Below are 16409 nucleotides of genomic sequence, written 5' to 3' on the forward strand. Positions count from 1 at the left end.
GTTTATTCTAGATAAGAGTTCCATTGGCCCTAAAGGAGCAAGTGTGTGATTTGGAGTTTCTCTGAATTCAGGCTTCTGGTGGAACGGCAGGTTAAACTATGGACAGGAAGGGCATTTCCAAGTTTTCACTGATAAGTCAGTTGCAGGTCTTTGGGGACAAGGAGGGATTTTCAACAGTCAGTCAAGCATTCTTCACTCTCAGTTGAACTAAAGCAGTACATTCCATGTAGGCCCTACCTTACATGATTGCTCAGAAGCTACAGGTGGTCCGAAATATAACAGCCTATCTGTTGAATAGAAATAGCACATTTATTAATGTACTACTAAGACTACAACTGCTGCTTTGGACAAAGTGCTAGTTTTTACATTTAAAACCTGCATGCCTTGGTTCCTGAGTACTTACAGATCCTCTTTTCTTGGCAAAAATCAGGCCACCCCATTCGTGCTGAGTGGGGAGTATATTGAAGGAAAGTGTGCTGAGTGTTCCCATTGACATAAAGAGAGGGCAGTGGGAGCCCAACCATATGCTGAATCTCCTTGAGTACTAGGAGGTAGAAAAGTACATAATTCCTTAAGTAAATATATAAGTATATAGCAAATATTCTGAACAGTTTATTCATAAACACGTATTCAAATTATTCATAAACACATATTCAAATTATATGAAGTCTTCAGTGTATTGATGCAAACTATTGCCTGCCTATGAGATGGACAGATTCATGCTTTCTAAATACATACACATTTGGTAACTTTTTTAAAAAATTCAGTTGCATGTTTAATGTAGAGTAAGATATCTATGTAAACAATTTTTTAAGAAAAGTTTTTTTGAAAACATTTATGGCTGCAGTTTGTTTTTGCTAAAGTACCTTTAATCTTAGTTGAGTTCCAGCACAGAAATTATTTACAATGTATATTTTAAGAAAAAAAATCAGACATCTGAATTTAATTTCGTTGTGTATTTGCATACCTGCAGCACTGCATTCATTTAATCTGCTCCTATTGTCCCTTAATACCTGAAAGCCTTCCAGGACAGCACCATTTTGTCTGACAAACAAGTAGTATAAAATAACAAATATGTATAGAATGTATACTCTTTCAAATATAATGTTCTTTCAATAATATTTTTATTAAGGATTATAAATATAACAGCAAATAATGCAAACTTAGTAAATAAAAGAATAAAAAGAAAAACTGAAAAGCGCAGGAAAGAAAGAGAAAAAAAGAAAAAGAGGGGAAAAATAGAAATTAAAAACAAAGAATATAATAAAGAAAGGAAAAATATAAAGATGTGACTTCTCACCGTTATTACAAGAAGTATGAAGAATTTTAGTAACTTATCACTTTCTGTTAAAATACAGCAAATGATCTCTTTTTCCTATATCCCATCTTTTGTCTGTAAACAAATACATAAAGCTCAACATTTCAGTACTGATGTCAGCAAAAGTCCACTAAGACATATCAGAGATAACATATCTAATTTAATCTTGATCAAATAAGTCAAGTTGATATTCCTTCCTTTTACTTCTAAAAATCTTGATCTTCAGTTCCTGTAAACAGGGAATCTAGAACCTGATTTGTTTCCAATTTTTCTTTGTTGTTTTCACAAAATTCTTCAAAATTTTAACAAGCCTTTTTTGTAAATCCATTATTGGAAAATTATCCAGGTCAAGTCATCACCCAGTTTCTTTTGTTTGACCAATATAACATCTTTTATCATATCATTCTTAATGCCTGTCTTTTTTTAAATCCACTTTCAAGTTAATCTCAATCTTGTCAGGTAGAACTTGTTCATCTTCCATAATATCTTTTAGACATAGTCTGTCTTTAGAGGCAGACACTATTAAAATTAATTTCTGGATCTATTACTCAAAAATATACTTCAATATGTTCATTGTTAATTTTTTTATTCATTCTATAGATGTAAATTGAACATGAGTATATTTAATTAAAATCTTAAGTTCCCTCTAGTCTCTCTACTGTCCAATTTTTAAATTCTTTATCTTACTATGTTTTTCAAAAAACATTTTTTCAATGGGAAAGAATCTTTATATTTAATTCCAAATTTATCTGAAATTTATCTGTACCCTTAATCCATTCATAACTTTCTAATATCTATGAAGGAGAATATTTTTGTAGCTCAGGCTTGAAATGAGGTATCCTTGATGCTCTCTGAGCTTGGTTATTTTCAGGCAGATGTTTCATTACCCAAACTAGGTAACATCATCAGTGCTAGTAAGGAGTGGGGTTTCTCCTCAAGCACTGATAATGTTACCTAGTTTGGGTTATAAAATGTCTGCTTGAAAATAACCAAGCTTAGAGAGCACCAAGGACCCCTCACTTTCTACTATCAAAGTTTTGATCACCCTTTTGCTATTTATTCACCAAAAAAGGTTTTTTAATTTCTTAAACTCCTAATGCTTTAAACCCACCAGAGACCACTATCTGATGGTCTTCTCTTGAGGAGCAGCTGTCCGCAGCACTTCTGAGGAATCTGAACTGTTTCTCTTTATCTGGAGAAGAATTATTGAAGAGCCAGCCTATCTACCAGCTTTTAATTCCACTGAGGTCATTGGCTCCATTTTTTGCAGAGTGATCTGCAAAGAAATCCTTTTTTTACATTAAGTTGCCATTCAGTTTTATTTCAGAGTACAGGTAGTCCTCGACTTACAACAGTTCACTTAGTGAACGTTTGAAGTTAACAGTGGCACCATTTTTCACACCACACTTTCACAACTGACTCATATTTATGATGGTTGCAGTGTCCAGGGAACACGTGATCCCCTGTTGCAACCTTCTGGCAAGCAAAGTCAATGGGGAAACCAGATTCACGTAACAACCATGTTACTAATTTAATAGCTGCAGTGATTCACTTAACAAATGTGGCAAAAAAGTCATATAATGGGACAAAACTCACTTAACAAATGTCTCAGCAACATAAATTTTGCATTCAATTGTGGTAATAAGTTGAGGACTACATGTATATAATTTTTAAAATGCATTTAATAGATTGGAATGGATCTCTAAGATTACCATGTATAATAGGTCTTTCCCTAGCTAGAAGAATGGAAAGACTTGTCCTTTGGTGGTAGTCTCCATGTGCCAAGATAACATAAGCAATACTTTAAATTCAAAAGGATAAATTCTAAGAGCCAGGCAAGATAATTTTTAAAGTTGGAATCTTTACCCCAAAAAAGCTTATATAAAAAGGAAACACCTGCCTAGAATATGGAACTAAAATACAAAATCCCATTACATAAATATACCAAAACAAAACCCTGAGCATTTAAACATTTTTACAAATCCTCACTCTCAGTCCATGAATGGAAGCAAGACATTATCTGAGATGCAGAGAATATTAAAGCACCAGATTTAATGCATATGCACCCCAATAGCAGAGTATCTGAAACCTAATTTGATTATTTTTAAGTGTGTATTAATTAAATAAGTGGTTGTAAATATTGATGACAGACCAGTATCATATTTCTCTGACATTGATTATCCAGTCTCAGATGTGGAAGAAATAGGACATGGAGCTAACAAGATTGCCTAACAATTACATTAGATTTCAGATCTTCACCTCAATCTTTTGCATTACTTGATTTATTTATTTTAGTGTAATAATAAAAAGAATTTGACTTTAATTTTCTTGTTTTACTAGCCAAAATAAGGGCATTTCATAAAATTCGGATGCCAAAGACAAAAGACATCTTAATTTTGTTAGATAAGAATATAATAGTAAGCTTGTCAACCTGTTGTTCTTGTTTACTTTTCTTTAAGGTACCAGTATTTTTTGCAAATTAAACAAGATATTCTTACTGGAAGGTAAGATTTGTTTGTTTTACAAACTTGAGCGTCTTGTGATTCAGGGCAGGGATGGGCAGCATTCATTAAACAGCATGACATAATGCTATAATCAAGTGATTGCATGCATTCCGTGAAAAGTTTAAATAAGAATATTGTAAATACATATGTAATGATAGAACATCACATCACATTTTATAATGAATTCAGAATTATACTAAATAGAGTTTAAATGGTAACATTTTCTTACCTGTCTGCTAAAATTCCTGCACTTCCAACAGATGTAGAATTTCTATTCCTTCCATGTAAGGTTTAAGGTTTATTAAATTTATATACCGCCCTTCTCCCTGAGGACTCAGGGCGGCTCACAACAATAAAAAGTTAAAAGATATAAATACAAAAATTAAAAGACGATTAAACAATATAAGAAATAAGAACAATTTAAACCAATAAAAAACCAAATTTAAAAACCATGATCAGTCCAGGCCAGCTTGTTGGAATAACCAGGTCTTTAGGTCACGGCGGAAGGACTGAAGGTCAGGGGCCATCCGCAGCTCCGGGGGCAGTTCGTTCCAGAGGGTTGGTGTGCCCACAGAGAAGGCTCTCCCCCTGGGGGTCGCCAGCCGGCATTGCCTGGCCGACGGCACCCTGAGGAGGCCGACTCTGTGGGAGCAAACCGGGCAATGGGAGGTTGACATTGGCAGCAGGTGGTCTCGCAAGTACCCTGGGCCTAAGCCATGCAGGGCTTTAATATGTTCTCTTAAAACATATAGTGACAACGTTTGTTTTGAAAGACATGTTAGGATTCTGCGAAACATTTGCCTCTCTCCAAGTTGCCACCTACAAAACACAAACTCTGATTTCACATGTTAATAGATTTGGAGATCTTGTCACTCTTTATCAAGCTAGGATATAAAAACTGTGGCTCTTAATAAATCCTGGCTTGTCTAGATGTCAGGATATCTGGTTTTGATATTAATAAACAAATTCCCTTTTTAATGGTTGTAATAAGAGAAACACAGAACCACTGATAGGCTGCATCAGTATTCATCTTGAACATAGGAAACCAACATTATTCAGAATTCTGGCTTAGTATTTTGATATGTCTATACAGAGAGTCCTCAGTTAATGACTGCCCTGTTTAGTGACCATTTAAAGTTACAATGGTGGTGAAAAATTAACTTTATGACTAGTTCTCGAACTTATGTCACATTGCAGTGTCTCTACGTGATTACCATTTGGGCACTTTGTAACCAATGCACATTTACAACCATCGCAGTTTCCCACAGTTATATGATTGCCATTTGTGAACTTCACAGCTGGCTTCTGACAAGCAAAGTCAATGGAGAAACCAGCAGTAAAATCACATGATGATTGTAATAACTTAATGACCCCAGGTGATTTGCTTAACAACCACAGTGGAACTGATTTTGTAAATTCTGTGTGGTGATGTGATATTTCACAGAATGGTTGCACGGCTTAATGATAGAGTTGCTGGTCCCAATTGTGGTTATTAAGTGAGGAATATCTACATATCAGTTTATTCATATCCAAAAATAATTAAATGTATACTTTTAATCATTTAAATATCAATTGATAGATTTATTTTTATTTTAAAAAATAGGAAAGTATATCAGCTCATGAAAAATATGTGTTCTGTACAAAGTTTTCATAAGGAAACATAGCCACACAGTTCAATAGGTTCACCTAATTTAAATAGATTGGTAAAACAGTTTGGATTTAAATATTGTAGTTCATAGTTGATATTTGTTAGGTTTTGTTTTTTACCTTTTACAGATTGCCCTGTCCTTATAATACTGCTGTACTCTTGGCTTCTTATGCTGTTCAGTGTAAGTACATATGTAAGTGTTTAAAACTGAGAACATAATGATCATGCTCTATCTTGTCTGACACTTTGTGTTACCTTGTGTCCCTTTCCTACAAATAAATGATATTTACAGATCTATATAACAGAAAACTGATAGCTCTTCTCCAATATTGCTCCCTAACAAGTGATATTTTAGATATGTTGCCTGTACTCAAAGTGCTAATCAGTACCAGACTAGTAACCATGGAGAGTCCTTCTTTCATCCACTCTGCTTTTGAAGCTAGCTAAATGGGCGGGCCATCACTATATTTTAATAGTTTAAATAGTTCTATAGTTTAAATATGGTTTAATTTTTTTTAATGTTACATTTAGCTTTCCCGATTAAGCTAGTTTTTAATGTTGATCTGATGCAGATTTTATATTTTAAAATATACTTCATTTGATTAAGTGTGTTTCTTTAAATGGCTTGTATTGCAATCTTACAACTTTTACAAATCTCTGTTTGGTTTATTCCCCCAAAGGTAAGAATATGTTTGCTGTCATAATATTATTAGTAACATTGATTCATTCATTACGTGCTGTCAGGTTGGTGTCAATTCTTAGTGGCCACATAGATGGATTTTATCCAGAAGGATTTTGCACAACGTGGTCTTTCAGGTTTTCCAAAGGGACACCCATTACCACTGTAATTGAATGGATATACCTTGCTGCTGGGCCTTCTTTTCTTCCCTTTCCTTCTGCCTTTCCCAACATTATAGACTAATACAGAGGGCTAGTTCTTATAATGTGTCTAGTTATTTGTGCCTTGAATGAATTCTGGTTGATTTCTTTGATGATCCATTTGTTTTCTTGGCTGTCCACAGTATTGGCTGTCCACAGTATTTTCCAGAGTCTTCTTCAAAAGTTCAAAAGTATCAGTCCCTTTTCTAGCCTGGTTCTTCAGATTAAAATTTTCACTTACATAGAGTGCCATAAAGAAAATTACAGTTTGCATTAATTTATATTTACATTTACATCTTAGTCTTTTTTTACTGTGTAGTGTCATTAGCATAACACAGGTTATTTATGCTTCATCCAGGGGATGGTATGGAATTCTCAATTTTCTAAATACTTTCCACAGCATGACATGACAAACACAATTAGAGGACTTTTTATAATCAATTAAGTACACACTGACTTATTTTGGTATTCCTTGGCTTTCTCATTTGTCCTGTGTGCATCAGCAATAATTTCTCATGTTCCACAGCCTTTTGTAAATCCAACTTGAACATGTGGCATATTTCTTTTCCTGGAATATACCAGAACTCTAATCTGCATTGGATGATCCTAAGCATTATTTAGCTAGCACCATGTGAAATTAAGGATATTATACTGTGGTTTTCAGATTCTGTTAAATCCTTTCTTTTTTTTTTGCTATTGGTATGTAGATTAAACCTTCCAGGTTGTTAGACACTGTTTTTCTCTCTCCAGATTTGCTACCACAATTTAGTTAGAACTGTTATTTAGTTTTCTTCTGTTGTTTCATGTATTTCTGTAGATATGCCATCAATGTAACCTTCTGACTCCTCAGGCCAGAGTGCTGATCTAACTTCATCTTCTAGTTCTAGATGTTCTTGTAAGTAGGAGTATCTTCTATGGCATCTTCGATGTTGAAATCTCTGTTGTACATAGTTTCAGTGTATTCCTTCCATCTTTTTTTAATCTTCTTTGGATCAGTTACTGTCTGTTCCTTGGGTGAAGTGAGCTGCAGCTCACGAAAGGTTGTAACTTGTAATATTTTTTTTAGTTAGAAAAGGTCCTACCAGTCTCTTTCTGATTTTTTGATGATTCTTTGCTATCATCGACTAACATAGTTCTTCTTGTAAAAAACTGTGTGTTGGTATCCTTTAGTGTACCATTTTGAAGTTAGAACTTATTTCTCAGTGGAGATTTTTTGGAATACTTACCCCATTTTTCCGTGTACGTTTCCATTTCCATTTACAGTTTTGTCTCTTCTAATAGCTATTTCAAATTGTTCATTGTTCCTGTGATCTTTTTTTTTTGGGGGGGGGGGTTTGAGTAGGTGTTGCATTTATCTCGTCTGACATACAATTTGCTTTCTTCTGCTTCTTGATCTTTGGCAATCTTTACACATTCATTCTTAACAAATTCTTTAAGTTTATTGCTTAGTTCCTCTGATCCTTTATCAATAAGGTCCAAAGCTTCTAAATGATTCCTAATGTTCTCGTTAAAAATGATGGGTATGTGCTCAAGATCATATGATAAAAACTGCTTGGCTTTCTTCTTCCACTTTACCTTAATTAGGTAATTGTATATGAGCAATATCTAATCTGTTCTACAGTTGGTCCTGCCCATGTCTTTGTTGTTAATAATTGAGCTCTTCCACTTCCTTCTGCCAATAATATAGTCAATCTGATTTCTGTGTGCTTCATCTGGGAAATACTGTGTATGTAAAGTGGTGCTTTAAAGTTTGTGAACCCTTTTAAATTTTTAATATTTCTGCATAAAAGTGACTTAAAATACGACCTGTTTGCACGTCTTAAAATTAGACAAAGAGAATCCAATTAAATAAATGAACTATAAATATTATACTTGCTCATTTATTCATTAAGGAAAATAATCCAAAGCTACTATTTGTATGTGGCAAAAGTAGGAGAACTTTTAGAATTATCAGTTAATTTGAAGGGGGAATTAGAGTCAGCTATATCAATCATTGAAATGATTATCAGATATGTATGTGGAAGGTCCTGCATTATTTGAAGAACACAATTCTGGGTATTCACTACAGTCTGTGAACGTGTATCATGGCTCGAACAAAGGAGATTTCTGAGGACTTCTGAAAAACAGTTGTTGATGTTCAGCTGGCTGGAAACGGTTATAAAACTACTTCCAAAGAGTTGGACTCCACCAATCCTTTATTACCTTTGCAATTATGGCGAATATCTGTAGCTCGGATGTAGGATGAGGGTGAAATTTCATTCTCCAAGCTTGCTGGTTGGTTTCCAAACATTTTGTTAACAGGCTCTAAGCTCTACCCACACCTACACCAAACAACACCAGTTCAATTGGAGCAACATAAAAATCATTGGGCACCCTACCACGCGCCATGCTCGTGTGTCCATCGAAGCCTGGCACTTCAGGAGCAATTCCATGAAAAGATACATCAACCTTCAACCAGCCTATGAACCCCTCACGATCCAAATCAACCGCAAAGCCAACCAGAGTCAGCACCGACCCTCAACCAACCCACGTAAGCCCTCTTTCCCCTCCACAGCAGTTCCTCTCCAAATGAGCCTGACCTGATGTAACCTTCCCATCACAAGATTCTCACTGATGACTCACATCTGACCCATCACAAGACCCTTACTTGACACACCCACACCTGAAGCCCTTATAAACAGAAGAACACTGACAATGATATCCCCTAAACTCCACAGATGTTACCTAGCCTAGTTCAGAAACCAACCCACAAGCTTGGAGAATAAACCTGCACCCTCACTTTGTTACTTTCCCCAGGAGTGGTCAACCAGTCAAGATCACATCAAAAGCAAGGCATGTATGTAATATTCTGGGAGGTCTCAAAAACTCCTAGGGCAAGGGCCGGCAACTCAAAACAGTGAAAGAGCCACTCGGAACCGGTTCCCTCAGAAAAGAAAAAACTCGGAGCCTCAAAGAAGGGTGCGCATGCGCGCGCATGCATGTGCATGCGCAAAACAACAGGCTCAACTCTTCCCCCCAGGAAACAAGAGGTTCGCGGACCGGTTTTCACGCCGCCTTCCAGCTGCTGCCACTACTGCTGCAAACTGGAAAGGGCGATTCATAGCTTCGGAAGCCCCCTAAGCAGGAAAGCGTGTCCCGATGAAGCCTTTTCCTACCAGGCTTTGCTGCAAAACCCCACATCGTCCAGGGCCCCCGTGATCGCCCAGAAGTGACCCAACAAACAGTTAGCACACCTTTCTCGGCCTGCAAAACGCCACAAGCACAGCAAACGCCCTCTCCGAAGGGAACCGAGAACCCTTCCGCTCCCTAAACCCAATGATTGGCGAATGGCATCGGCTGGTCTTCTCACTCCTTTCCCTCCCTCCCTCCCTCTGCCGCCTGCCGTTCCCACGTCACCTTTACTCCTCGCCTTTACCTTTGCTAAGCCTGCCTGTGACGAGTTTGAAGAGGGTGCGGGCAAATTTCACGAGGCCGCGCTTGCACCACTTCCCACACCTGTTCATGGCTCCCGAGGAGGAAGGGCCCGGATTCTCTTCTGCTAGCTAGCCCGAAAAGTCCTCGCCAACTTCGAGAGCACAAAACTCCCAACTGAAGCCAGGTGGGGGGAAAGGGAAGTGGCCCTTTCGCTGCCGCTTCCCCGGACACCGGGCTTCCCGTGCGAAGTTTGCAGCCTTGGGAGGCACCTGTGCGGCAGCGGCGGCGAGTCTCCCTGGCGCTGGGCGCTGGGTCGCGGTGCCGTTTTCAGCCCGAGCGCCCTGCCCCTCCTCCCAGGGCCTCCAAACCGCTGCCACCGGTTTGGAGATCATGTTTGACGAAGGCGGAAACTCTGCAAACAGGACGGTTGAGGTTTGGAGAGCTGCGCATGCAGCTCTCCAAACCGCCGCCGCTCGTTTGGAGATCTGCTGCCACCGTCAAACATGGACAAAGGCGGAAGCTCTGCAAACGGGATGGTGGCGGTTTGGAGAGCTGCGCGCGCAGCTCTCCAAACCGCCATTGCCCCGTTTGGAGAGTTGCTGCCTTCATCCGCATTTGAAAGAAACGCGGAAGGGAGCAGTTCTCCAAACGGGGCACCGGAGGTTTGGAGCTCCTCTGCCCATTTGGAGATCTGCCAGCTTTGTCCATGTTTGAGGAAGCCAGCAGCCCTGCAAAAGGGGAGGAGGAGATTTGGAGAGCTGTGCGCGCAACTCTCCAAACCGCCGCCGGCCGTTTGGAGATCTGCTGGCTTCCTCAAACATGGACGAAGCCGGCAGCCTTGGAAATGGGGCGGAGGAGGTTTGGAGAGCTGCGCGTGCAGCTCTCCAAACCGCCGTTGCCCCGTTTGGAGAGCTGCTGCCTTCGTTTGCATTTCTTTTGGCCCCGAAAGGCATCAGCTCTCCAAACCTCCGCCGCCCCATTCTCTCAATGGGACTTTTTTGCAGAATGGCAGAGGAGGCTCCGGAGCCGCGGGTTGCCGACCCGTGTCCTAGGGCAATTTCTTAAGAAACTAAAGATCTGTCTTGCATTGACAAATGACAGTGTTCATGAGACCACCATCAAAAACATTGCACAACAATGGTGTGGATGGCAGTAATGTAAGTAGAAAGCCACTACTCCAAAAAGAACATTGCTGCTTGCCTACAGTTTGTGAAAAACCATAAAGCTATTGGAAAAATGTTTGATGCATGGATGAGACCAAGCTAGAACACTTTTGCTTGAATGAAAAGTGTTTGGTAAATGGCAAATACTAGTTTTCAGCATTTCTGTGAAATGTGGCTTGAGCCTGCTTGCTTTTTTCAGACCAGGACACCTTGCCATCATTGATGGACTTATGAACTGAAGCTCAAGAGAAAGTGGGTCATGCAACAATATAATGACCTAAAATACAAAGTAGTACAGCCAAAGAATGATTAATATTGAAGTTAAAGTTACTGTTTGGTAATGGCCAAGTCAAGGTCCTGATTTTAACCCTATAAGGAATGATGTGGAAGGAGGCTAGTTCTTGTGTAGAAGCTCTCCAGCATCCCTTAGTTGAAGCTGTTCTATAGGGAGAAGTGGACTAAAATTCCTCCAAGCCAATGTGCAGGACTGATCAACAGTTATTAGATACATTTTGTTGCAGTTATTGCTGCCCACAATACTCCACTTACTGAAAGCAAAGATTCATATACTTTTGCCACACACAATATATAGCACGAATCCATTGACAGTTGCTGATATATGACACAAGTTTATTTCTACCTTAGGGTTTTCTGATAGCATGTTATGTTTAATTTTTTTAAAAAAAGGTTTAAAGATGAACAATGCGTACTTCAACTTCAGACAGTGGCACATAATTTTAATGATTATTTTGAGATTTGTGGTATGTCTAATCTTACCTAACTGTGTCTAAACGTACTTATTTAGACTTATATAAAAACTTTCAACACAGAAGATAGAAGAAAACACAGCTTAATAATCTGGAATATTAGAATGTTATTGGACCAGTATATTTCTTGTGTGAACAGGGTTTTCTAAAAAAAAAAAAAGTTTGCACTAGTTCAGTGATGGTGAACCTGATATGTATGTCAAAGGTGATACAACATGACATTTTAGGTGACACGTCAGCTTTCAACGCCTGACAACAGTTAATCTTGAAAGCATGGCCCGGTACTTGTGTGTTTTTTGATGGCTACAGAGAATAGCATGTGCTCTCACATAGCCTCTGGAAGTTGCACAAGAACAGGGTGTGCTTTCACACAGTTTTTGAAGGCTGCAGAGCCTGTGGAAGAGCTTTCTCTGAAGCTGCTTCAAGAGCGAAGGCCTTGTGTAACCCAGAGCAGCCCTGGGTAGGCCACAGGGGCCTGCAAGCAAAAAGAACATCGCTTTCAGGTAAGAGGCATGTGGCAGATCCTGGGTAGCATTGATTGCGGGGACAAATATTTCATTCCTCAAGACTTGTGCGTCTTGGGGAATGGTACGAAGCAGCCTTTTTGAGTGGCAGCAATGACTTTAGGGCTAAAATCAAAGCCTGGCCTCTACCTAAGGCCCAGCTCAGCTCTAACACATCTAGAACACTGTTCAGGGTAGCCTAGATGGAGGATGGAAGATGGAAAATTGTTTCTCATTTGTTGGTGGTGGGGGTGTTAACATGCCAGTATAGTCAAGTTGAGCATTTTTTGAATTTTTGACATGCCAAGCCCAAAAGGTTTACCATCATTACACTAGTACAACAGAAAGGCACTTAGACATACATTATTTTTATAACAGTCCAAAAGAAGTTACTTACAAAACACGTTCAGGAACATTGTATGCAATTGAACATTTGTTTGAAATTTTATCTGTAGTAACTGCCACTCCCAGGGAGGCAAGTAGATTTGTAAGTTGAACTGTAGCTTATCTCTTGGAAATTGGGTGTTGTTCAAAGAAAAGTTTCCAGGGGCACCTGCAGTGCAATTTTGTCTATATTACTATGGTTGACTATGCATATAAATATATTTTTCCCCAAAAAATACTTAATAATGTTCAGTGTTGCTTATAGAAATACGGGTAGTTCTCCGTTTACAACCACAATTAAGCCCAAAACATCTGTAGGTAGGCAAGACAGTTGTTAAGTGGATTTTAGCCCACTTTACGACCTTCCTGGCCACCACTGTTAAGTGAATCACTGCAGCTAAGTTAGTAACACGGTTGTTAAGTGAATTTGGCTTCCCCATTGACTTTTCTTTTCAGAAGGTTGCAAAAAGTCATCACAAGAGCCCGAGAGACTACGTCATAAATATGAGTCAGTTGCCAAGCGTGTGAATTTTGATCACATGACCATAGGGATGCTGCAACAGTCATAAGTGTAAAGACTGGTCCTAAGTCACTTTTTTCAGTGCTGTTCTAACTTCGAACAGTCACTAAATGAACTGTTGTAAGTCGAGGACTACCTGTACTATCATCAAATATTTAATATTAGAGGAATGGTACTAGAATATCAAATAATTCAATTGAATTATATCTGATTCAATGGAAAAAATTTTTGAGGGCTACTCATATGGAATTCATAGGACTTGTTTTCAAGCAAACTTGCACCAGATGGTTGAAATCTTTCTGGCACTAATATTCAAAAATTGATTCATGTATATTCATCTTTACAGGATTACATTCAAGTTGATTCATTTGTGCAAAGATGTGAAGAGATAACTGTTTTTATTTGCATATCTCTTGTTTGTTCTGCAAGTTGTGAAACAGGGCCGCTGTTATATAAATAGCTTATTTTAACTTTCAGCTGAACTGGGAGACTACAACCTTACGGATAACTTCCCAGGCTACCTCTCAGATTACTCTTTCATCCCTGGCCAGCCTCAAGACTTTGAAAAAGAAATATCCAAACTACATCAGCAACATATGTAAGCATGACAAAAATATAGAGTTATAATCAAAAAATGATATAGCAGAACTATTATGTGTGTGCAGATCAAAAGTAGCCGTCTGAATTGTAACCTACTTTTTTCCATGGTGTGTTATTCACTACTTATGAAGAAATAAAGCATTTAAACAAACATAATTGCAGTCCCATAAAAACGAGATATTGTGAAAAAGCACGCCCTTGTTCTTTTTTGATACTATATTTATGTTGAGTTCCTACTAATAGGGTCTATTAAATAAGGTATGCAAAATTACACTTTTGCAATCAACAATTTCTGTATAATACTGAAAGTACATTCTTCTGCCATCTACAGAGCTTCAATATAAAACTATTTAATCAAAAAATAATTTATTAAATAAAAACAATATGTAATATATTATTAACATTGTTTCTCCTTTTTGAAATACCACATTTTATGCAGAAAGTTTTGTTTTTAGGCAAGGACTTAGATTTTACAAGCGTTTTAAAAGAATTTAAAGAATTTGCCTGTTTTTGCCTCCATATAGAGGTTTGTCTCCAGCTGAAGCAGAGTTTAGTTATCTCAGTACTGCCCGAACCTTAGAACTCTATGGAGTTGAACTGCACTATGCAAGGGTAGGTTTGAATTAATTGTTACTGTTTTAATGGATATCAGCTGTAAACTTGTTTTGTAGGAATTATCAGTTTTAAATACATTTAAGTATTCAGAGTAACTGAGTGTGAATTTAAAGTGATATATTCATAATTTAATCCACTTATGTTTTGTTTTACATAACCCATTTACTTAATGCTTTTAATAAAAAAAAATTAACCATAAACCTGGCTCGTAAAGTAATTAGTATTTTAAAGGGCTGCAATTTTGTCCACCCTTACATATGAGTAAATGTTAAGTGCTTCTAAATTGTATTCAAAGTTTTTTTTCCACATGGTATGCTTAAAAATGTATTGATGGAAAGTAACTTGATTCTCTTAATTTTCATGGGGCACCTTATAATTAAAATCATAACATTAAAATTAAAAAAGGAAAGTTTGTAGTAGCAAATAAGTAGTAACTATTGAGTGCTAAGTTTTGAATTGTTTCCTCTCTCCCTCTCCTCTGTACTTGATTAATCTGGTTCTTCCATCTCCTTATCTTTTCTTATTATTCTTATTCTTATCTTATCTATAGTAATAAAGAGCTTAGATAATCAAGGTGCTCAGCTGAGCATACAATCCATTGCTGACACATCCACATACATTTTAGTCCAATAAAGGAGAAGAAATCATGCATATGCTTCAGGCTTCATTGTGTGTGTGTGTGTGTGTGTGTGTGTGTGTGTATGTATGTATGTATGTATATGTATATATATGTTTGTGTGTATATATATATGTATGTATGTATGTGTATATATATATTTATTTATTTATTTATTTATTAGTTTTTATAAACCGCCCTTCTCCCGAGGGACTCGGGGCGGTGTACAGAGGAAGGAAGGTATACAGATCGAACAATAAAAATAATAAGAAACACTAATGAACACAAACTGGGACCCCAATTAACGCTATCATGCCAGGCCAGCCTGCTGAAACAGGAAAGTATGTATGTATATGTGTGTGTGCATATATATATGTATGTATATGTAAGGGACGCTCAGTGGGTTAGGACGCTGAGCTTCTCAATCAGAAGGTCGGCAGTTTGGGGGGTCGAATCCTGAGTGCCGCGTAGCAGAGTGAGCGCCTGTTACTCGTCCCAGCTTCTGCCAACCTAGCAGTTCGAAAGCACGTAAAAATGTAAGTAGAAAAATAGGGACCACTACGGTGGGAAGGTAACAGCGTTCCGTGCGCCTCTGGCGTCTAGTCATGCCGGCCACATGACCACGGAGACGTCCTCGGACAAACACTGGCTCTTCAGCTTTGAAACGGAGATGAGCACCGGCCCCTAGAGTTGGAAACAACTAGCACGCATGTGCGGGGGAACCTTTACCTTGTGTGTGTGTGTGTGTGTGTGTGTGTGTGTGTGTGTGTGTGTATTCATTCACAGTATCAACTATAGCAGTTAACAATCTTTCACCAATACATTATCTTTTCTCCTCGCCTTTCCCACTGCCCCCCCATTCCACTGAAATGTATAAATAAATACATTGACATGGAATATAAGAAGCGAGTATCAGCTTCTGAAGTCTTATTGCAAACAATAAGCGGCTTCCTTTAAGATCAAGGTATCATAAACTTTGCCCTCTTTCATAGATGCAATTCTTACCTAAAGAGCTTAGAGAATCAGGAAATGCATGTGATCTTATAGTTCAGAGTTCATGATAGAATCAAGGACATTTGTTTAGTGTTTCACTTATTTTTTTTAATCAGAAATAGAAAATTGCACTTTGTAATTAATTTAGTTATAAGAATTAATTTAATATGTTTGCTGGTTAATTAAATATTGAACTTTCCTTAAGCCCAGAAAAGAGGGAGAACAAGTTTTGGAAGAAGGCTAGCACCCACTCCCTGTTATACATAGCATAATGTTGTGATGATATCTGCTTCAGGGCATTTAAAGACGGCCATGTTTAATCAGAATGTTCAGTTATAATATTACAGCTAGTTCTCGACTTATGACCACAGTTGGGAAGAGAATCTTGGTCGTTGAGTGAAGTCCCAGTGCCGGGGTGTTTCAAGTGGGGAGGTCCTGTGATTCCTGGCGCAGTCGATGTGTGAGTTGTGAGGGTACTGCAGAAC

At 38.1% G+C, this 16409-nt stretch overlaps 1 protein-coding gene across 6 annotated transcripts in view; it reads left to right on the forward strand.

Moving 5' to 3' along the window:
* The window catches only part of PTPN4 (protein tyrosine phosphatase non-receptor type 4), a 114920-nt gene that overhangs the window by 44943 nt on the left and 53568 nt on the right, over positions 1–16409 (forward strand). For 5 of the 6 annotated variants that reach the window (XR_014024967.1, XR_014024968.1, XM_081316515.1 and 2 more), the window contains exons 6-9: positions 3778–3822; positions 5599–5663; positions 13578–13698; positions 14225–14312. Coding sequence is in view for 4 of the 6 variants with exons in the window: in XM_081316515.1 (XP_081172641.1) it covers positions 3778–3822; positions 5599–5663; positions 13578–13698; positions 14225–14312 (319 nt within the window). In the remaining 2 variants the exon portion in view is untranslated. The remainder of the gene's footprint in view (positions 1–3777; positions 3823–5598; positions 5664–13577; positions 13699–14224; positions 14313–16409) is intronic. The other variant, XM_081316516.1, reaches the window with a different exon arrangement.

This window comes from Vipera berus, assembly GCF_964194415.1.
Source record: "Vipera berus genome assembly, chromosome: 1".
Classification (NCBI taxonomy): domain Eukaryota; kingdom Metazoa; phylum Chordata; class Lepidosauria; order Squamata; family Viperidae; genus Vipera; species Vipera berus.